At 44.8% G+C, this 23,218-nt stretch overlaps 1 protein-coding gene across 1 annotated transcript in view; it reads left to right on the top strand.

Annotated features, from left to right (window-relative positions):
• LOC112914554 (guanylate cyclase 2G-like) overlaps nucleotides 1-23,218 on the top strand; it is a 45,250-nt gene that overhangs the window by 3,251 nt on the left and 18,781 nt on the right. The window contains 13 exon segments of the mRNA XM_072738137.1: nucleotides 1,292-1,366; nucleotides 1,369-1,400; nucleotides 4,440-4,632; nucleotides 5,977-6,102; nucleotides 8,564-8,697; nucleotides 8,700-8,729; nucleotides 10,030-10,144; nucleotides 10,756-10,918; nucleotides 12,375-12,384; nucleotides 13,010-13,132; nucleotides 15,321-15,404; nucleotides 16,338-16,437; nucleotides 17,030-17,102. Coding sequence (XP_072594238.1) covers nucleotides 1,292-1,366; nucleotides 1,369-1,400; nucleotides 4,440-4,632; nucleotides 5,977-6,102; nucleotides 8,564-8,697; nucleotides 8,700-8,729; nucleotides 10,030-10,144; nucleotides 10,756-10,918; nucleotides 12,375-12,384; nucleotides 13,010-13,132; nucleotides 15,321-15,404; nucleotides 16,338-16,437; nucleotides 17,030-17,102 — 1,258 coding nt within the window.

Here is a 23,218-nt window from a genome sequence, read left to right as displayed (position 1 = left end):
ATGCACAGAGTAGGTTCTGGAAGCATATTCCAGGTGGTCTGGGTCCTCACATGTGGGTTATTGTTTAGAGCATGGGCTCTGGAGATAGCCCTAGGTTTGAAACCAGCCTTTGACACTTTCTAGCTGTGTGCTCTTGAGCAAGTACATTAACCTCTCTGTGCGTCAAATACCTTCCCCGAAAAATGGAGACAATCATCCTTACAGAATGATGAGGATTAACTAAAGTCATGTCTGTAAAGTACTGAACATAATGACTAGTCAGCATAAGATAGCAATTATTTTTATTGTGGTACTTAAGAGGCTCTACTTTCTAGCATGAATTAGTAACTGACTCCTTTCTGTTCTTCAAAGAACTTAAGCCCCCTCTAGCCTTTCTGGCCTTGGGACTGGGGACTTGCTGATCCCTTGGGGCTGGAGTGCTACTGCCAACTCACCCCACCCCACCCCACCCCACCCCACCCAGGACTCTTTCTACAGGTAGCTTCCTTTCATCCTTCCAGACTCAGCCCAGAGCCCACCTCCTCCAAGGGACCTTTTCTGACTACCTGATATGGAGCAGTACACCCCCACCACACAGACACATTAGCATCAGAGCATCCTTCCCCCTCACCAATTAGAATCTTCAATGATCTGTTTAATGCCTTCACTTGTATGTTGTGTGACTGGCAGCTTCCTGAGGGCAGGGGTCTTTTCTCTTACAGCGGACTGCTGTATCCTGGGCTCAGCACAGTGCCTGACACACAATTGGGATTCAAATTGGCAGATTGTCATTTACCTCATTTAAAAAAAATAAGTCACCACTTCATTTGGGTGTCCTCAAAATGCATGCTGATGTGTTTGGATGGAAGAAAAGCACGATGGCTCATTCCTCCTCATCCAAACTCAGAAGGTCTGAATGCTCCTGATTCTGGGTTATCTGGGAACTCCTCCCAACTGCTATGTGGCTGGTGAGTCACAAGCCAGGTCTGTTGCTCTGAGTGAATTAAATGAAGAAACTAGAGCACAGAAGCGGCCACCAACTTTTTTTGGCTTGTACTTTGGGAGAGACCCACAGTGAGGATTTTTGTTCTGCAGGCAAAAGCTGCCAGCTTGGGGGCTGCTGATGCATTTTAGGAAGCATACATGCTGGGGATGGTTTAGGCACTCCTGTTTCCTAAAGCATGCTCAAGGAAGGAGAAAGTTCAGGTCTCATTTGCTTATTTAAAATGGCTTCAGGCCACACTTTTTAAAAAGTGTGTATGCGTGTGTATGTCTGTGAGCATGTACAATTGGCTTTTTTTTCTCTTCTTAGTTATCATCTTAATCTGCAGCTCAGAGGATGCAAAAACTATTCTGCTGGCTGCAGAGAACCTGGGACTCAGCACAGGAGATTTGTCTTCATTATTGTGCAATGGTTGGAGGTAGGGGCTGATAAGCCCTCAGTGATCCCCACAGTAAGAAGTAACAAGTAGGGGTGCCTGGGTGGGTCAGTCAGTTGAGCATCCGACTCTTGGTTTTGGCTCAGGTCATGATCTCAGGGTTGTGGGATTGAGCCCCATGTTGGGCTCCATGCTCAGCAGGGAGTCTGCTTGAGATTCTCTCTCTCCCTCTTCCTCTGCCCCACCCCTGTTCACACTCTCTAACATTCACTCTCTCTCTCTCTCAAATAAATAAATAAAATCTTAAAAAAAAAGAAGTAACAAGTAATGAACACTTGCTACGTGCCAGTGCATTATCTCACTGAATACTCGCTCTACCCTATATGAGCCAGGCTCCCTTACATCTGCATTTTATGATCAGGGCACTGAAATGGACCTGAAAGAACGTACCCAGAGTTCTTCTGCATAGTGAGTGAGAAGTCCCTGTTGGAGCCCCAGCAAAGGCCTGGAAAAATCAACATACTGGTCCCATTCGGCAATTCTTAAGTGGTTTTATCCATGTGGTAATGATCGGGATGGCTAAAATGTACCACGTCCCTTCTTTAAGTCCCTATATGTACACATATTACTTGTATTTCTGCACTCAGTATTCCTGAGAGCCCTGAGAGGCAGATATTCCAGGCATGAGTTACACCATCAGGGCACTCATTTCCAACAGCCTTGTGAGGTAGATGCTATTAGCGTTCCAGACAAAGAACCAGAGGCTCAGATAACTAAGGTACCTGACCCAAGAGCTCAGGGCTCCTGAGTGGCATAGCTGGGTCTTTTCAACACTGGGACTGAGCCCCAGTAACTCTGCATATGGAGTGTTTATTGGGTGCCAGGCCCCACTGTGAGCACTCAATATACTGAAATCCATTTCAACTCACACCACTCCATGGGGAGATACTTTTTATTTCTCTTATTTTATAGATAAGGAAACTAAGTCCCTGAGGGCTGACATAACTTGCCTGAGGCCATGTGACTAGCAGGAGGGAGAACTAGTCTTCAAAATTCAAACCCAGGTGGGCTGGCCTCAATGTCCATTTAATCACCACATCACACTAGCAGGCTTCTGAAAAACGCCATGTACATTTAGCTAAGAATACGCTATATAATTTTTATAGAAGTTTTATCCTTCTAAAGTGAGCTTGTTTTGTTCTATTTTTTTAAAACTTATTTCCTGGAGAGAGAGAACACGAGTGAGGGGAAGAGCAGCAGGAGAGAATCTACAAGCAGCTTCCCCACTGAGCAGAGAGCCCAAGGTGGGACTCAATCCCACGACCCATGAGATCATGACCTGAGCTGCAAACATAGCAACTCTTAACAGACTGAGCCACCCAGGTGCCCCATAAAGTGAGCTTGTTTTATATTATCATAATCTGAAATGGAGCAAAAGGGAATAAAGAAATGTATAATAATATTCTGGATTTCTTTTATTTCTTTATCAAGAAGTATTTTGGATTACCCAAAGTGCCTTAGATTTCTCTGGGCAGCCAGTCATAATTCTCAACATATGCCAGACTTCCCAGAACATCCTCCCACCTCCCTTTGTTATTGCTGGCCACCACTTTCTCTTCACTTCTGTTGCTCCTGCCTGCAGCAGATGAGGAGAGCTGGGCCCGGTCTTGTACTGGCAGGGAAGCCTTTCAGCCCCCTCATCACTTTCTCCCAAAACCTCGGGATGATTACATTCCAGTTGGCTTGCAGTGGCAGAAAGCTTACAGAACTAAAAATATACCACACAACATCCATGCAATTGAATTCACCCCGCTTTAAAAAAAGAATAGCATAAATCCACTCTATGAAATATTCCCACTATAGGCTTAGGTGGGGGAAAAATCAAGATGCAGAACAGCATTATAGTGTGATACTATGTATGTAAAATGCACAGGCATGCACTTACACACTCCTCTGGACAGGCCTAGAACAGCTGGAAAACTCTCAGAATAGACAGGAAGGGGCCGTGGGGGAATCACGGAGGAAACTGCTGTACTTCATATATATACATACAATGAGTGGGCATTAATTTCATAATAATAATAATGTATTTGTCATTTCTAATGACAAATACCCACCATTTGCTTCAACGTGGATGGACCTGGAGGGTATTATGCTGAGTCAAATAAGTCAATCGGAGAAGGACAAACATTATATGGTCTCATTCATTTGGGGAATATAAATAATAGTGAAAGGGAATAGAAGGGAAGGGAGAAGAAATGGGTAGGAAATATCAGAAAGGGAGACAGAACATAAAGACCCCTAACTCTGGGAAACGAACTAGGTGTGGTGGAAGGGGAGGAGGGCGGGGGGTGGGGGTGAGTGGGTGACGGGCACTGAGGGGGGCACTTGACGGGATGAGCACTGGGTGTTATTCTGTATGTTGGCAAATTGAACACTAATAAAAAATAAATTTATTAAAAAAATAAATTAAAAAAGAAGGAAAATATTGTAATACAACTACTAGATTACAAACAGAAAAAGAAAAAAAGCAGATCGCTCAATGGAAAGATACACAAGTGGGCCTGGAAATATTTACCAACATTTAAAATGTTGTTTGGAAAGCTAGACGTTAATATGAAGGAAAATAGGATAAACCTATATATTTTCTGCAATAGATTCCCCATCCTTTTTTTTGTATTAGAAAATAAATACAATTATATAAAATTTTATTTAAAAAAAAATAATAATGTAGATAATAATGATCCTAACAAACCACTGAAACCACAGGCAGAAAATTGAGAATCAACAGTCCTAAATGTTTAAAGTTTTTTTGCTACCGATTGCTAGAAGGTAAGATTTCTGAATCTAGGCTGCTTGACACCCCACATGATTTTTTTATTCTTTTCTATTATTTTTTGGCTTCTGTCCCACTGCTTCAGTGCTGGCTCAAAAATGTGGACCTAGCATGGCAGGCCTCCCAGAGTCATTGTGTTTCAGAGAATTACAAGGGAGAGATTCAAATTCGACATTGTCTTTATGCGGTTCCCTTGAACAGGGTTATTTCTTACAAATGGTTGCATTTATTTCTTTGTGTTTTAGGACAGTTTTTGGAAGGAGGTATTGACAAATCAGAAGGTGACACACTTCCCCACCATCTATGAGTCACTGCTTCTCATAACTCTGGACTCCTATGGAGAAGACCCTGGAGATGAAGGCTTCTGGAAACAAGTCTACCAAAGGCTGAGGATACCGCCCTTCTAGAGCTCCATCTCCGCGGAAGAGCAGGTCTGGTGTGGGGCCTCCCTGCCCCCTACTTGGGGAGTATTTGCGTTTGGCTGAGTCTCCCTCTTGTATCCCCTCTGCTTGTCCCTGTCCCCTAACACACATACACACAGATATACACACATGCATATGCACGCGCACACACACACAAACACACACACACTTTCTCATCTTCCAGAGCCCACAATAAACAGTTGTCTGATGCTGTCTTGTGAAATCTGCACCCCAGTACCACAGGGTAGGACAGAGGTTGCTAGGTGAAATGCCAGTGGCTTTGGAGTTAGAAACCTAGGCTCCCATCCCAGTTTTGTTATTTACTAACTGCAGGTCTTGCTTAACCTCCCTACACATCTGTCTCTTCACCTGCAAGTTGAGACTCCTGAGGACGTCTGCCTCCGGGCTGCAGTTTTGAGGATCTAATAATCCAGTAGATACATGGAGGTGGACTCAGATCACGACAATTCCCTTTCCCAGCAGGATGCCAGGACCAGGAACCAGAATGGAAGGATCAGAGATGTGGAGCTAGGACAGATCAAGGCAAGCAGATGGTTTGGGTTGGGAGAAGACAGGAGAGAGATCAGCAGCCAGTGGTGATCTCCGAATGTGTGGGACAATGGGACAAAGTATCCTATTTCCACTTTTGATGGAGACACCTTTGGCTAGAGCTGGAGCTACGACTCCCAGTGTGTGGCTGAGGTGCCCTTCAAGGTGGTGATGGGTCACTGATGACAAGGGTTCCATTAAGAACAAGGTGACCCATTGTGGATCCTAACACAGAAGAAAAGATGATCAATGGATAAATATTTGGGGGGCATCACCTACTAAGTGTTAGCTCTGTACCAGGTTCTACGGGGAGAACGGTGCCTAGCCCCTTGGTGGGCACTTATATTTTTGTTGACTAAATGAAGAGAACATATAATATTGAAGACCTGCTATGTGCCAGGCATTTAACTCTCCTGATATTCACCATGACTGTGGCTTTCTCTTCATTTCATAAATAAGCAAAGTAAGGTTTGGAGAGATTCAGAGAGGTTATGGAACTTACCCCAAGCCTCACAGCCAGTAAAGTAGCAGAGCCAGCCTGGCTCCCAAATCTGCCCTCTTTCATTTAAACCATACTCCCTCCCACCTTTGGCTTAAAGAGGTGCTCCTAGATCACATGATCTAATTGGGATCCCCTGTCCCTAGGCCCCAAACAGGCAGTGTCCTCCGTGGTAGCACAGGCCCAGGCATGTGGGCGGCCCTCCTCCCCCCCTGGAGTGATGGAGATGAGGTGCCTGTGTGCATGTGTGCATGTGGTACGAGGGGAGGAGGATGGAGAGAGTCCTCCCTGCCTCTGCCTCCCCCACTGAAGGTGAGCCCTTACCGGCCTACCTTCACGATCCCGTGCTGCTGCACGTGGAGACGGTGCGGGTGCTGGCTAAGGCCGGAAGAGAGCTCCGGGATGGGTGCCAGGTGGTCCGCACCCTGAGGGCCTCCAGCCGAGGGGCGCTGCACAGTGAGGGGCTTGGCTGCTGTGGGTTTCCCTGCACCCCAGACTCAGGCCTGCTGCTCCTGGCGGTGGGGCTTTGAGAGGCTGGGCCGGTGGCTAGAGGCCAGCCTCCTCAAGTCAGGGAGTCTCTCCGAGGGAGTTTGGTCCTCCCTTGGGGCTGGTTCAGGTTCAGCCTTCAGGCTGCCAGGGCCATTCTCTGTGCTCTGTCCAGAAGGCTGCCCAGGCCGGGGAGAGGGCCTGGGGCACGTTGCTCCCTGCAGATAGTCTCTCTCACAGCTCCTTTCCAACTGATTCCATCAAGAATAAAACTCAAGGATGTGGGACCTGATTCATGACTCGGCCTCCAGTGATGGGTTTACCCTCTCTGGCTTTCCTGGCAGTGGTGAGGATGGATAGGCTTGGCAAGGACTCACTCGGTGTGCTGACCAACTGCTACTGCTTTTTGGTGTTCCAAGTTTCTCATTTCCAAGACAGAGCTCATAACCTCCTGCCACATATGGTGATCATAGCCAGAATGGATCAAGGGCTCACCTCATACCAAGCTGGGTTCCAAGAGCTTCTGTGGGCTTTCTCTTTTAATCCTCCCACAACCCTTGAGGCAGAACTATTACTGTTTGGATTATATTATCCAGCGGAGTAAACCCAGGGTAGAAAGATGATACACTTGTCTGAGGCGACAAGGTCATTAGATGGTGAAACCAGAAGTCACACTCAGACCTGAGTATGACTTCCCCTAGGAGCTCAGGTTCTTACTGTTGTGTTAACACTGAGGTGTACCTGACACCTCCTGAGTGCTCTGCACATAGTATGTGCTCACTAAATGCTACCTATTTGTGTTTTCATTGGCTTTTCACTCACCTGATACATGACAGCCTAAGCTTTGTCCTGAGACTTACAGAGGCCAGCAAAGGCCTGCTTTGGGGGGTTTTCACAGACTCAGTTCACGTGTGCTCCATCAGGTCCTTTTCCAAGAGGAAAACTGGTTCTCCTCCCTCCCTTTCTTTATGACCCTGAAGCATTTGCTTGAAAAAAAAAAAAAAAAAGAGGTGGGGTGAGTGGGGAGTGTGTCTTCCTGTTCTTGTTTTATCCTCTCTACCAGATTAATTTAGTTCTTCTCTCCTGCCCTTTTAGAAATTTCTAATGCTAGAATTAGGGGAGGGCATGAGGGTCCAGCAAGACCCTTTAAGAGAGCCCAAGGCATGTCACCTTGGGGTTCTGGGGTGATTGGGCTTTCAGAGACTCAAGGCTGGAGGCCACTGACTCCTCCTAAACTGGCTTCTGTTCTCTTATGAGCTGTAGGACCGGCCCTTGACAGAAGCAGGATATAAGTCTCTGCTTCTTGTCTTCATTTCTGCCACACAGTGGCCAGGACCACAGCCACAGAACTAGTTAGGGCTGCAGGTCTTTACACCAATCGAAAAGAGGCCCTTGGCCAAGGAGGTAATATTAGGAAACAGAGCTCGCCTCCCCTCTTGGTGCAATGAGGAAACTTCATGCTGAAAGCAGCAGTGCTGGTTGTGGCACTTGCCCTGGCCCCTCTGTACAAACCTTAGCAGGGAGTTGCACTCAGTCCCTACATTCAGGGTGCCAGCACGCCTGTGCACAGCAAGGCTGTGTGGGCTGCTGGGAAGGAGGCGGGGGCCCAATAGGCCTGCCTCTTCCCGGCTCTGAAAACCCAGGGGAGTCGACTTCCTACCTCTGGTTGTTAAGGATCGGATGCCTCCTCTGCAGGGTCAACTGGGACAAGTTGTGTGAAATCACCATGACTTGCAGTGCTGGGCACGTAGCAGGCACTGAATAAATGGTCCTCTAGAGTCCTGTCCCCATTGGGAACACATCAGCAGTGAGTCCCATGTCAGGCCAGGGGTCCTTAGTAGCAGGTGTGGAGGAGCTGTGCTTTACTCCTCTGGGATCCGTGATGTGCCCTTTGTGCGTGGGGTTGAGCACATCTAGCAGGGACAAAGAACACACCTTGGCCAGGACCAGGCCCCGTGTCAATGCCAGACACAAACCAAAACCAGGAGGGAAGGGGCTCACTGAGGATAGAGTTTGCAAACTCGTGCCTGGAGCCTGGCATGTCACTGACCTCCTTTTGTCACATCTGATTGTTGTAGAGAAGCACAAATCTTGGGTTTTATGTGAAATTAGTTAAAAACGGCTTAGCTGCTGCTGCTTTCTTCTTCTTCTTCTTCTTCTTCCTTTAAATCCTGGATGGGCTCTCCAGCATAGGCCTAGCGACATATACCTCCCTTCCCAAAGTGGCTTTTGTGCTCCATAAGGGGACTCCTTCTGAACCATCTTGGTTTTCTCATACTCTTCCTTGACTATCCCTCAGATTCCCGGAAATGGCAAAAACCTCTGGGCTGGCTTTTGGTGGCTTTGAGGTGGGGGTTCTGCTGGCAGGCTGGCATTTTGAGCCACGGGCACCTCTCCCTCCTCTTCATCATAGCATCTTCTCTCTTCCCAGGAATCATTGGTCCCGTGATTGTGGACTCCCAGGGGGAAAGGCACATGGATTACTTGGTCTATGCCCTACAGGAATCCAGAAACGGGTCCCTCTTTCTTCCTTTCCTGCAATATTACTTTCCAGCTACCAGAAAGTCATCAGGTACTGGGCGGACACTTCTTGGCATTTAGATGGTGCTACAGGAAGGGACCTGGGAGGGGAGGGTGGTCTGGGGGTTCCTACTGTGAGGCCAGTGTGGGATCTAGCTCCTGGAATCTACCACACAGGTTGTCTGTAGCTCTCTGAACTCTCATGAAGATCAACTTTGGGTCTTTAAAATAATCTTGCTCTTGATCATGGGTGTGGCTCAGCCACTTCAGATTCCAGTTTAGAACACAATACCACCCAAGTGCACCTCCATCGGGACCTGGGCCTCCTCTGACGCAGCAGCCTGGCAGTCCCACTGGCCTGTGATCTTGGGGAGAGGCCCTGGCCTAGGGGTGATAGAACACAGTGGCCCCCTTCAGGGTTGAGTTCCAGCTGGCCAAACCCACTCACCCAGGCTGTCTGATTCCCAAATGGAGAGCTTGTGGACACCAGGACCTGGGTTCTGTCCTGGGTTCCTGTGCCCAGGAATCCTTAGAAAACTCTATTTTTCCCCTCTCAGCTCTAAATCAATGAGAAAACTGAAAGGAAACCTAAAACTTAATTGAATTTCTATTTGTCCCCACCGTCACCACCCCTAATACAGATTTGATTCGACACTTTTTTCCTCCCTACTTTCTTGGAATTTTAATGTGCCAAAGTAAGTTGGCCCAGGAAATGAAATAACCTTGGCAAAATAGAACTTCAGTGTTGTAGGAGCAGACATTTTCCAAGTTAGGGGAAGATGCTTTGGTCTGTTAAGTGTCCGGTGCTCTGTAACAAGATTTGTCTCTATCAACCACAGGAGAAAATCCCAACAGTGCTGGAAAATTGGCACATCATTTTTAAATCAAAAGTGACAGGGTTTAAATCAAAAGATTAGGCTTGCTTTTTTACCCAACAGAAAGATATTGCCCTTCCATGAATTAGATTATCTGCACGTGAATTTGAAGAGTCTAGGGCACCTGGGTGACTCAGTGGTTGAGCGTCTGCCTTTGGCTCAGGGTGTGATCTCAGGGTCCTGGGATCGAGTCCCGCTTTGGAGTCCCTGCAGGGAGTCTGCTTCTCTCTCTGCTGTGTCTCTGCCTCTCTCTGTGTTTCTCGTGAATGGATAGAGAAAATCTTTTTTAAAAAAATGAAGAGTCTAGGTAAGGTGCAGAAATTGAATGGGTCACCAAATGTTTGAATTAAGAGACCAAGGCCTGCCTCTTGCGAACGACATCCTGTTTTAGTTGCTCCCATTAAGGCAGAGACACAGTGCAATAAATCAAGTGGGCACTGACCTTTAACTGTCTTTTTTTTTAACTGTCTTTTTTTTTTTAAAGACCATAATGAATTTCTCCATGACTAGTTGGCTCCACAGCTCCCTGCCAGAAGACAGACACGGCTGTGGATTTTACAGTGTTCTCTGTGAACCTACCCCTGCTTCTACAGGTCAGCGTAGGGTGTCTCAACAGCAGTGGTGCTACTGACATTTGGGGCAGGATGCTTTTTGTGTGGGGATGTGTCCTGTGCACTGTGGGATGCTTAGCAGCATCCTGGGCCTCCACCCACTACAGCCAGCAGCACCCTCCACCTGCAGCAACCCCCAGAGTCTCTCACATCACCTGCCTACCCTGCAGAGAACCTCAGCTCTCGGGAAGCCTGGCTCCGAGGATGTGAGTCTCAGAGACCTCATTTCTAAGGAGTTAGAGTCTGAACAAGGGAGTGTTGCCTGGTGGTGGGAAGCCCATTCTGAAGTTAGATGGATCACAGCTGAGAACAACTCTAAGAGGAGCAAATAGTAAATGTTCAGTAAAAGTGGCAGTGGTAAAAGCAGTCGGAAGTCATCACCATTCTCTATGATGGAAGTTTCTACAGATGGGGAGGTGAGTGTAGTTGCCACAGGAACCAGAGCGGAGGTCAGAAAAGAATTCTTGGAAGAGACAAGTCTGAATGGACCCAGTGTATCCTAGCTTGAGGCATCTGCTTGGCAGGACCGGCAGGGGAGCTGGGATGTGCTCACTTCCATTTTTGACAGGCTGTAGTAATGACTCGTCTCTGCCCTCCAGGTGTGACTCCTGTGATCCTCACAATGACCCTCCTGATTTCTGTCTTGGGAGCTGTCATCATAGGCCTGGTTTTACGGATGCAGAGTGGAAAATCGCAAAAGCGAAATAAAGACATTTGGTGGCAAATCAATCATGATGACATCACCATTCTGCCCCAGAACAAGTGAGGCCACACCTGGCTCACGTATCCATTTCCTGCTCACTGTGTGTGATTTGTGGAAGGAATCTCATCTAGGGATTTCTGAAAGCTGAAGCTGGCTCATTTATAAAGTGGGTGCATAACAGAGTCTTGAGCCCTGCATTCTGCTTGTGGGCCTCCCACTTCTTCCTTGATGAATATCTTTGGGAACGTCATTTCTGGGCCTCAGTTTCTGAATACTTAGAAATGATCAGATGGTCTCAAAGATTCCCTTCAGCTCTAATACCGTGGGTATAAGAACCCATATATCCTGTTCAAACATTAAAACTGTCTCCTGGACAGCATTTAGTCATTTTCAAAACCACATTAGCTCCTTTAATCTACTGATGATGAAGACAGTAGCATTCATGTGGTCAACACACACGCATTAGACATTGACTGCAGACCAAGCATAGTGCAAGGCACGGGGTCACACCGCAAATGATGTCTTCTGAGGAAGAAAAGTGCTCTGAAAGGTGTCTACAAGGTGAGACAGAAGCCCCGTGAATGGAGGGAGCAAATCCAGCATTGTGAAGGCTCCAGAAAAGAGGTGACATTTGGGAAGAGTGGTTTGCTAGCAGTGACCAGGAGAGAAGTAACACAGGGTGTGCCAAGATGTGGGGGACTCAATGCTGGGGGGCTTAGCACACATTTAGTCAGCATAACATTATTTGATAAATATATAACATTTACATAATTTCAAAAAATACTATCGTGGCCATCTCTTATGACTTAGCATATTTTTGCTTGGAATTTTGAAATGTCTTTCTTTCCGTTTTTCTTTTTCTCTGTTTTTATCATTAATATTAAAGTGCAATATTTGCAAACATATACTGATTATTTTGGAGCATTTATTGCCCTACTGGAAATGTTGGTGAGAAATGTTCTTTAAAGTAGAAAGATAGACTTGGGTTTCTGTAGTTTAAGAAGAGCTCTTCGTTCTTGGGGAGTAAATTTTACCTTCATCTTAATTTATTAGAAACCTACAAGTGAAAAGAATTTTATTTTAAATATCAATCATTTTAGAATTTTAGATAGTGCTTGCTTAGGAGTACATGCTATTCAAGATATAAAGAGAATAACAAGAACCTATGTACTTGATCAGATGTATGAATCTTAAATGGCTTAAAGCAAAATAAAAATGTTCTAGAATGTTGTTGCTTGTGAAAGAGCACTAAAAGTGGACCAAAGTATACAAGTTTGTTCTAACAGACATTTGGGTTGATTTTAAAGATAAGGAATACACTATGGATCAGAATCAAACATTTCTCTCATGTTATATACATGTTGTTCCTGTTATATTGGCTTTATTTTCAAAATTGTCATTTGTAGTATTCTTTTTTTTTTTTTTAAGATTGTTATCCTCAGGTATACTATTTATTCAATAAATGAGTTAGGAATTTCCAGAAAAAGGTGACTTGGAGGTACCAAAGTCAAGGAGGCTCCAACATGTTAAGATCAGATTGAGATTCATTAGCAAGTCATTTTCAAGTGTCTGTAGAGATTCTGGGGCTCACTGGTCTGGGGGGCAGGGAGGTGAACGATAGATTGAGGGTGAAGGTGTGACAGAGAAGAATCCTGAGCCTCCCTTTTCCCTCTTCAACTAAGGCAGCTCTGCTTTGTCCTACCTGGTTTCTGCAGTAGGGTTCCAGTTAAGACTCTTCTTGAAAAACAGGGTTTCTGGGTGTCAAACACATTTTCTAAACATTGGGGAGGCACTGGGGGTATTAAATTGGGTGGTAATGCAGTTAGATGCTCATTTAGAAAGAGGATTCTGACATAAGGTGACACATCTAGTTAAGTGCCAGAGCCAGAACTTGAATTTGGGCAGTTGGACCCCAGAGCCTGAACCATAGCATCATCTTAGTGGTATAGACACAAGAATGACATATATAGTAGCAAAGCACTCACACCTTGGGTCAGACGGATCAGAATTGGAGTCCTGGGTCTCCCATTTATTAACTGTGTGACCTTAGCACTCATTTTCCTCACTGATAAAAGCCACAGTTTCTTCAGTACTTGGTCATGCTGCTGAGAACAATGGAATTGCTTGGATGGAACAGCCATCCATCCCAGAGAGGCACCCCTGTGTCAAGAAGGGACAAAAGTAATTCATCTAGTGTGATGATTTCTGCGAGATCCTTTGTCAAGAGCCAGCAGGGGGAAGAGCTCTTTTATGCCCCAGGGGGGCTTTACCAGGTACTACTGAGGGCAGAATGGCGGCAAGTAGGTCCTAGTATGTGTCTCTGTCCCATTCCCCGTATGTCCTTTCTGTCAGGCGGAGTATTATGAATAGAGGGACACTCTAAGTAAAAGCCAGGGTAGTCCTGTGACTCCAAACTGGTGCTTCTCAAACTTTAATGTGGGTATGAAACACCTGGAGCTCTTGTTTAAAAAGAAGATGCTGGTTGAGTAGGTCTGGAGTGGGGCCCGAGATTCTGCATTTTCCCTAACAAGCTCCCAGGTGATTCCTATGCTGGCTTCTAGATTAGACTCAGCTCTGTCCAAGAGAACTTTCTATGAAGGTGAAAATATTCTAAATCTGCACAGTCTAGTATGGTACCATTACAAGACTATTAAGCATTAGTGTGCTGGGGAACTGAGTAAGTTTTATATTATTTTAATTAATTTAAATGTATTTAGCCTTGTGTGGCTAATGGCCACCTTATTGGACATTGTCGTCCTAGAGCATGGATTACTGCATCCTTGGTACTTCAGCTCTGATGAATCACTTGTGGGTAATGATGTTGCTGTGGTGTAAGCATTGGCAGTTGCTGTAGCTTGCAGCATAATTTCTGCCTGCCTTTCTCATGCTCTCTCCCACACCCTAGACCATTATGGTTGCCTGTGCTTAGCCCTCCTTTAGAAGTTCAAGTCCCCTGGGTGAAAAATATGTGAAGAAAAAAAATCCCCTTATATTTATTCTTTGAAATGGAAGTTCTAGAGAGTAGGGGCCAAAAGCTCTAAGCAAGGGAAGACTTGTTCTTTGCCCTAACCTGGATTTAGCAAAGATTGGAGCCAACACTTTCCTTATGGCAACTGAACTTATTTTTCTAGTAAGTGTTCAGTTGGGTTTTCCAGCTACAAAAAAACTGCCTTGGAGATTATCACCCATAAAACCCTATGGACCTTTATTCATATGAAACTGTATATTATGGTCAAGTAACCACTTAGAGATGGCAGCCATCAATCCAGAGTGTGTCTGGATTGGTTAATCCTCCTGAAATGTTGGCTCTCCTCTCCCTCAAGCATCGTTATCACTGGGGTCTCCACCTCTATTGCTGGTACGATAGTGTCCAAACTCTGTAATAGATGCTCAAGGATCTCTACTGCCTAGTCCCAGCCCACTTTCAGAAAAATTGTTTTTCCTAGCCTAAATCCTGTACTCATCCAATGGGTCTTGCTGCTTATGCCATGTGTGTTTTGCCCTCAGACCATGCCATGCCTGTCATCCCTGTCCCACTCCATCTGGAACCTTCTTGTCCTTAGGGTTCAGCTTAAACATTACCTTTTCCAAGGACCTTCACTTCCATCCCACAGGGGTCCCTGCCTCCATGGAACCCCCATCACAGTCCTGAGTTCTTTGCAGTTATCCCCATCCTAAAAATGGCAGATCTTGGTTGACATTTAAATCATGCTGAGGCTTACTTTCTCTTATGTCCAGATTCTCTCTCTTCTATGCAGATTTTTTATAGGTTGTCCTATGACTTGTGGTGATTGATGGACTCTCTAAAAGCAGACTCAATAGATAATGACAGACAAGAAGATATGCTACTGAGTGAAAGTTGATATGTGCCCAGCTTTGAGTTGACAGTGTTACATATTTTAACTCACTGGACCCTTATAAGAACCCTATGCGATAGGTTTTATTTTTAATCTCCATAGTACAGATGTGGAAATGGAAGCTTGGGGAAGCTAAATCCCTTGTTCAAGATTATGTAGGGAGTAAGTAGTAGAAATGGGCTTGATCCAGGTATTTGACTCTAGTCTTACTCTTAAGACCTCAGCCCACTATTCCTCTGAATGAAAATGGGACATTACTGTAAAATAGAAACAGTGTGATCTTGGAGTTCAAATTCTGGCTGTACTTCTTACAAATGTGTGACCTTGGACAAGTCACTTAACCTCAATGATCTCATCTGGAAACAGGCTAATCATACTGGCCTTCGCAGGACTGTGTTGTCTGTAAAATGAGATCTCATGTATTCAGCAGCTAGCTGAGCACCTACACGCAGCACAGTGCCTCCCTAGGACTCATGCGGGCAGTGAGGAGCTTGATGGTCTCTTTCGTAGATGGGTTTCTTACCAGTTTTCCTAGTCTTTTCTGAGTCAAGCTTTTTTTGGATCATCCTAGATTAAGAACATGCCACTCTGTCTCTGGTTCCAGGGAAGCCATGTGGCCATCTGCTATGTTGGTAACCAAGCAAAAGCCTGGGTCAGAAAGCCATCTGTGCTGCAGGAAATTCAGCTGGTGAGGTCCTTGCCCCTGGAGGAGAGAAAGTAGTGCTGTTCTCTGGCTCTCCGCTGCCAGCTCCCATCCCCATCTGGGAACATCCAAGTCCAAAGGATCAATGGTGGGAAACTGCTTCTGTCACCTTGGCCCACTATCCCCATCCCCTGACAGCTCAGACATTAGGCTTCAGATCCTTTAGCCTGACTCAGGCACCTGAAATCTGGGACACCTTCCAGCCTTGCTCTTTCCCCTTAATTCTTCTGGTCTTAATTCTGTTTCTCCATCCTCTGTGTCTTTGAGGGCTGCTCACCTCCCTTGAACTTGGATCCTTGGATAGAGGCAGATTCATGAGGTCTGATTTCTTGCTCAAAATCTATGTATGACCTTGTGGGGGCAGCCTGGGTGGCTCAGCGGTTTAGCGCCACCTTCAGCCCAGGGCGTGATCCTGGAGACCCAGGATCGAGTCCCCCATTGGGTTCCCTGCATGGAGCCTGCTTCTCCCTCTGCCTGTGTCTCTGCCTCTCTCTGTGTGTGTCTCTCATGAATAAATAAATAAAATCTTTAAAAAAACCCTATGACCTGCCATGGCCCCTACACACTGGCATTGACAGCCATGAACATCATCAGGAAGCAGAGCCAGGTCTATTTACTGTGACGTGGTTTTAGTTAATCCCCATGGCTAAGGTTAGACATTGATCATTCCTCTGGTTTATTTGCTAGAGGCAGACCTCCTGGGTTTACCTCCCAGCTCTGCCACTAATAAGTTGCGTAATATTCAACACATTATTTTACTTTTTGAGCATCAATTTCCTCTTCTGTAAAATGGGAGCAGTCGTAGTTCTTTTCTCACCTTTTCTCTTGCGAGAACTAACTGCGAGTATGTAAAGCACATAGCAGATTTCCTGGCACAGAACACACACTATAATTGTAAGCTACTATTATTATTTTCAGGTATATGAATTAAAGCATGAAAACATCTTTCCCTTCTTTGGTACTTGCACAGAACCATCCAACATCTGCATTGTCACCCATTATTGCAAAAAAAAAAAAAAAAAAAAACAAAACAAAAACAAAAAACAAAACAAAAAAACAAAAAAAACAGGGGAGTCTTAAAATAAGTAAACTAGTAAATCCTCCTTTAAGTTTGATTAGCAGCAGCTAATAAGGAACCTTACCAATGCTTCGCCCTTTGTCCAAGAACGGTTCCTCTCTGGTCTAATTGCAAGACCTGAATTATCTTGTTGGGCCACCTGCAGGGGGTACGGTTAGCAGTGGAATTGCCAACAGTCTGGTTTCCTTTGCTCTGGGTGGAAATTGTCTGAGCCTGTTATCATCTCCTAACACAATATGGCCACTTCCGAATTGTGTTTCTGGGCTCATCCTACCCATGGTGTTATGTGACCCTCAGCTTTATGTTAGGAATGAGGAAGTATTTATGACTCCAGACTGCATGATTTTCTCAACATTGAGTCAGGCTATGATGTCTCCTGGGAAATTTCCAGTAGTGGCTATAGAGTACTGTGCCTTGGATTGTAGTAGTTCTGGTCAAAATCATCCAGTGGATTGGAATCAAATCCATTCAACATGTGAAGATCCCTGTGCTTCCAGTGAAGTCACTGGTAATAATTTGAATAACTGTTTTTTTCAGGATGTTTTGAGAAACTCAGATAATGAGATAGATTATCTCATTGGATGGATATTCAAGCTCTCGTTTGTGTGACATAGTCAATGTAAGTAAAACTTATTTATTTTTATTTTATTTTTTAATTGAAGTTTGATTTGCCAACATATAGTATAATAGCCAGTGCTGGAGATGGGGTAACTGGGTGATGTAAAACTTATTTAAAGAACAAATACCAGAATTTCTGAGTTGTTCTGTGTCTTGGGTTAAACTGAACTGTAATCTTTCTGGAAAATTCTGATCTTCCTCAGAATAAAATACTATTAAGTAACAAAATACTACTCAAATAAAATTCACCGCTTAGATCAGATTTTCCATTTTTTTCCTCTCTCCTTGATCTCAAGTAAATATTGAGAAATATTTTACACTAGAGTTGAAAGGAACTCTAGTTTATCCAATCAGGAAGGAGCAGGGTATTTACATGTCAGGTTGAACTTTTTTTACCCCAAAGTAAAGCTGATTACTAGGCCAGGATGCCAGCTGGGGGAAAGGATTCCTAACACCCCTTCCTTCTGCCTTTTTTATTCCTTTTTCCAGAAAATGCCCACAAGGCTGTTGACCAAAGAAGCAGGCTAGGGATGCACACCTAGGCAAAGATCATTGTATTGTCTGCAAAAAAAGGTTAATAATAACAGTAGTAGTAGTAGCAGCTAAAATATATTAATGCTTATTTTGCCTACTTTCCGTCACTTTGTATTCACTTATTTAATTCTCACAGCAAAATATAAAGTAGCTCTAGCATTATATCCATTTCACAGATGGAAGGTGAGTAGTGGGGCCATGTCAGTGTGGGCCAGCATCCTGAAGCTGTCCTCGTCACCCTGGGCTACAATCCAGCCATGCCTTGTAAACTCTGTGCTGGCTTTCACCGTAGGAGGTGACCACAGCAATGATGTGGGAGTCGGTCTCAGTGAGGAAGTCCCTCAGTCTGACACGTGGACAGAAGGGCATGGGTGGTCATCATCTGTCAACCAACAGCCCATTCATCACCAAACAGGGTCCTCTGGGCGAGGCCTGGCCTGGGTGTTGGAAGGGACACAGGGTAACACATGAGCTCTGCCCTCCTGCAGAAGAGGGCCACTGGCTCTTGGACTGACTTTGGTAAGTCACTTCCCCTCTCTGGACCTCAGCCTCAATGTGAGTTTAATAGATGAGGCTGGCCTGATTGATATCAATGAGATTTCTTTTTTTCCTCGAGTATTTAATCAATCTTTACTTCGGAGAAGATGAGTCTTACTTGTGAAACTTTGGTATCTTAGGTTATTACCAAAAAGATAGACAACTGAAGCCTCCCATGACGGCTCCTCACAGATGACCCTGGGCCACTACTGTTGGTTAGTATTTCAGTAAGACTTCATTGAGCATCTCAGAAGTGTTTGCCTTACTCTGGGCACTTTCATAGGAAGACGGGGACTTGTTTTTATCTCTAAGTGGATTAAAATGTAGCTACAGAAAAAAAAAAGGTCAGGAAATGTACATCTAAAATTGTGTGGTGGAATGTTATAAAATAGAAGGATCTGACTTGGCATCCTCTTCTACCCTACTCTTCCTTCCTTCCCTTCACCCCCTGTCCCTTTCCTCTCTCCCTCCAGCCCAGGGAAGGACTCTAGACTCCGGGGACCTGTCTCCTGACCCTGGCATTATATGTATTGCTTCTGAAGAGGAAACTAGTCAGTTGTCCCCAAGTAACTTATGAATAACTAATAGGTTCAGCTTTTTCAGTTGGCATTTGGTTTTCAAGAAGTGTTAACCCAAAGGTTTATCTGGAGAGATGCTGGGGTAGATGAGAATGGCACTGTGAAATGAAAGTCTCCCTGGTGCTCTTCAGTCTTGCGGGTCACTCAGTCTATCCCCTGCTCCATGCTAGGGAAACAAAAGGTGCAGCTTGGTACCTTGTCTTAGAAGGATTGCTGTTTTCTGAAGTGGGGCATGCATATTATGGGATAGTGTAAGGAATTCATGGTGAGTTAGGTCAAGGCACATAGAGGCCCTTTAAGGCCAATTTCTCTGCCAACATTCCTTCAAAGGGGACTAATGGAAAATTCACTACAGCTTCTCAGAGCTTTCCCATTGGTGACTTTGACAGGAACCCAAGCACTGGGCTACACTCTGTGGGTCAGATTGTGCTTCTGGCCATCATATATCAATCATAAAAGCAATTCCTCTCCTAATGTCTATTTGAGCAGAACATTCTATGCCAGGTAACAGAGAGATCCTGAGATGCTACAGAGTTTTCAAGTGAAGAAACGTATGTTGGTTGAGCACCTAATTTGGCTCAGGACCAATTTTGGGCATGGGGGGCACAGAGGAATAGACTCATTGTCCTGTCCCTAAAGAGTTCAACCCAGTGGAGCCAGCCTGGGAAGGAGCTTTGGAGATTATAAAACTCTTCTTGAGTCAGGGATGGGCCTTCATTTCTAAATAAGAGAAGTCTTAGTGGATTAAGAGGAGGAGGACAGTTTGGCATAGAAATTGTCTTGGTGGTTTGAACTCTTCTCTCCACTAGTGGCCAGGTGACCCTAACTACCTTGAGCCTCAGTTTCCCTGTGTATAAACTAAAGAGTGTCCATCAAAAGATGAATGGATAAAGAAGATGTGGTTTATGTATACAATGGAATATTCCTCAGCCATTAGAAACGACAAATACCCACCATTTGCTTCGATGTGGATGGAACTGGAGGGTATTATGCTGAGTGAAATAAGTCAGTCGGAGAAGGACAAACATTATATGGTCTCATTCATTTGGGGAATATAAAAAATAGTGAAAGGGAATAAAGGGGAAAGGAGAAAAAATGAGTGGGAAATATCAGAAAGGGAGACAGAACATGAAAGACTCCTAACTCTGGGAAACGAACTAGGGGTGGTGGAAAGGAAGGTGGGTGGGGGGTGGGGGTGACTGGGTGATGGGCACTGAGGTGGGCACTTGATGGGATGAGCACTGGGTGTTATTCTATATGTTGGCAAATTGAACACCAATAAAAAATAAATTTATAAATAAAAAAAAAAACTAAAGAGAACACCAGTACTCACTTAATGGAATTGTTGCAAGAAGTAAGTATGCTTAGCACCATGCCGGCCCCATATCAGGTGTCAGGAAATGTTCATTGTTAGTAGGAGCAGTAACGTTACTATTATGGATAACTCCATCAGTAGTACTAACTAGTACTAAAAACATGGACATTTAAAAGTTTCATTCTCATGAGGGACCTGGATGGCTCAGTCAGTTAAGCATCAAACTCTTAATATCAGCTCAACTGAGGGTTATGGGATCAAGGCCCATGTTGGGCTCCGCGCTGGGTGTGAAGTCTGCTTAAGATTCTCTCTCTCCCTCTTCCCCCCACTCACACACGAGTTCTCTCTCTCAAATAAATAAGTCTTGAAAAAGACATTTCATTCCCCCAACAATCCTCTGGGATAAGTCAGCACTGTCCAAACAATGCCAGCTACATGAGACTATTGGCTAGTGGCAATGTGGCAAGCTCAAGCTCACTTGTGCTGTGTGAAATTCACACCAGATTCAAAGACTTGATAAAAAAAAAAAAAAAAACCAGAATGTAAAATATCTCACTATTTTTATGTTGGTTACATGCCAAAATACGTTTTTTTAAATACACTGGCTTAAATAAAATATATTATTAAAATTGATTTCACCTATTTAACTGAAAAATTGAAAATTATATATGTGGCTTACATAGTGTTTCTCTTGGACAGTGCTCTTAATAATTAGCAATTAACTTCACTATTCTTTCTTTCTTTCTTTCTTTCTTTCTTTCTTTCTTTCTTTCTTTCTCTCTCTCTCTCTCTCTCTCTCTCTCTTTTAGAGAGAGCAGGGAGGGACAGAGGGAGAGAGACAGAATCTTAAAGCAGGCTCCATACTCAGCAGGATTGGATCTCAAGACCCTGAGATCATGACCTGCGCCAAAATCAAGAGTTGGATGCTTAACTGACTGAGACATCCACGCACCCCCACTATTAATTTATCTTTAACTCCAATATTAATAATATTATTTACTACATTCTCAAGAGGAAACAGTATGAGGCTTGGTGAAGTGAAGTAACTGCCCAACTGGTAAGAGGCAGGGTGGGATTTGCAGCCAGTCTGCCTCTGAAGGCTAGATTCTTCCTTCCATGTTACATTTCTTTTCTGTCAAGTACAAGAGTCCCCAAATGTGGGATCCAGAAACAGGAGCCCTGTGGGCACTCCTCCCTCCCAACTCTTCAGTAGAGAAATAAAAGTAGTTAGCAGATAGGCTGCTAATAGAATTGCCAAAAGTGCATGGGATCTGGCACATAAATCATAAACCTCTCATAGTTCTATCTGGTCTGTAACAATATACATGAAATCATACATTTCCACCAAGACGGATAAAAAAAAAACCTAAAGAGATGTGTGCCATCTCTTAGAGAGAACTACATTCCTAGGATTTCAACCATCCCTAAACACCTCATTTATGTTCTAATGGAATGAATTCTGGTAATAAACCTGGATATCAGGAATAATCAGTGGTGACTGAGTAAAATGTCTCCTGCCTGGGGTGGGCCTGGCGCTAGCAAGGGCAGAGACAGTTGTGAGTACCTGGGACAGGCCTGCTGCATGGGGAGGTCTCCATGAAAGGAGAGAGAATTCTGGATTGGATACAGGTCTCTGCAGATGTCAAGCCTCAACCTTGGCTTCTTGGAGCCTCCCTGGAGAATTCCAGAGGCAGCTCCAGCCAGGCCCCTTCAGGTTTGGGTGGGTGGGTTGCAGTTCTAAAAATGTCATTTATCATCTCAAAAAACAAACACTGAATTTTGGGCTGGGAGTGGTGTATCCTCTGTCCTGCTTTCTACGTTAGCCTGTACTACCAGGAAAGTGGTGACTCAGGTTTCTTGCTAAAGCAGGACAGTGACTCAGACTGTGATCACTGCGGGAGAGAGAGCTGAGTCCCTGATCTGGTGACCATGAGGCCCAAGGCCCCCTTCCTGGGTGCATAGTCCATTGAAGGGCTCCTCGATTTCCTCCTTGCTGGAACCCTTGGTACCACCGCTGCCTCCTGTACCACACCCATGGGTAACTTCACCTCCTCCTCAACGGGGCTTGAGACATTTGAACCTGGCTGTTCTTATAGAATGGTGTTAGGAGAATGGGTGTGCTTTTTACCCTCCCGCACCCCGTACAGTTTTCAGGGTACCAGAAAAAGTAAAATCTAATGATTTAGAAGCAGCTGTGCTTTGAAGGCAACCCAACCTGGGTTTATATTCCAGCTCTTCCCTTCCTCTGTGGGAGCAATTTAAAACCATGAGTTTCCTCATTGAAAGCAGAGAATGACAATATTAACCTATTTCCTGGACAGATGAAATTTGATGCTACGTATAAAGTATGGTGCATAGTACAAAGTGCTCAAAGAAAGGTTCGTTGCTATTTATTTGCTCATCATAGATCCAGATCAAGGTATGAATTTTCACAGAGCCATGTGGCTTCAACGCAATGTTCAGTCATTCCTCATCTTTGCCCTTCAGAGTGGTCTTTCATCAGCCACGGGGCATTTGTGCAGTTGGCCAAGGGTGGGGACTTGGGAACGGGACAGTAGCTTCTCAGCTCTGCTCCACCACAGGCCAGCGATGGGACTGGGGGCAGGTGAAATTCTTCGTTTCTCCTTTTCCTTATTCTTTGTGAAATGAGGTTGACAATAATACCACCTGCCTTTACAGGGCCACTGGGGGAATTACATGAATTGGTTTATGGAAGGAACTTACAAAAACCAATTACATAACCACATAAGGTTAGTGCTATAAACTTAAAAGAAAAAAAAAAAAAAGATCCAGTAAGACCCTTGGGAGAGACCTGGTCATGTTTGCTCTTGCTCCGAAACCTGTTGGGAGAGGCAGATGTGCTGAGGCCCATGCTTCTCAGGCTGATGCAGGTAAATGGCTCCATTACCTCATACCTAGGACATCCTGAAGCTGCTGCCTCTCTCCCAGCTCCCATGCTAAGTATTCTGAAAATGGTTCAGAGATTCAGATCAAAGATAGAATCTTTTTGTCTGTATTTTAAGTCTGAGAAACTGGAAATGTTAGATGAATATTATGGCAATGTCTTATAGTGAAGCCATAGAGGAAGGTAAGGAAATGAAGACCCCAGGATTCAGTGGGGTCTTCTGTCTCCCTGTAC

The sequence above is a fragment of the Vulpes vulpes genome, chromosome 15 (assembly GCF_048418805.1).
Source record: "Vulpes vulpes isolate BD-2025 chromosome 15, VulVul3, whole genome shotgun sequence".
Classification (NCBI taxonomy): Eukaryota; Metazoa; Chordata; class Mammalia; order Carnivora; family Canidae; genus Vulpes; species Vulpes vulpes.
Note: the sequence above shows the minus strand (reverse complement) of the source record. Positions and strands in the feature narration are given on the sequence as shown.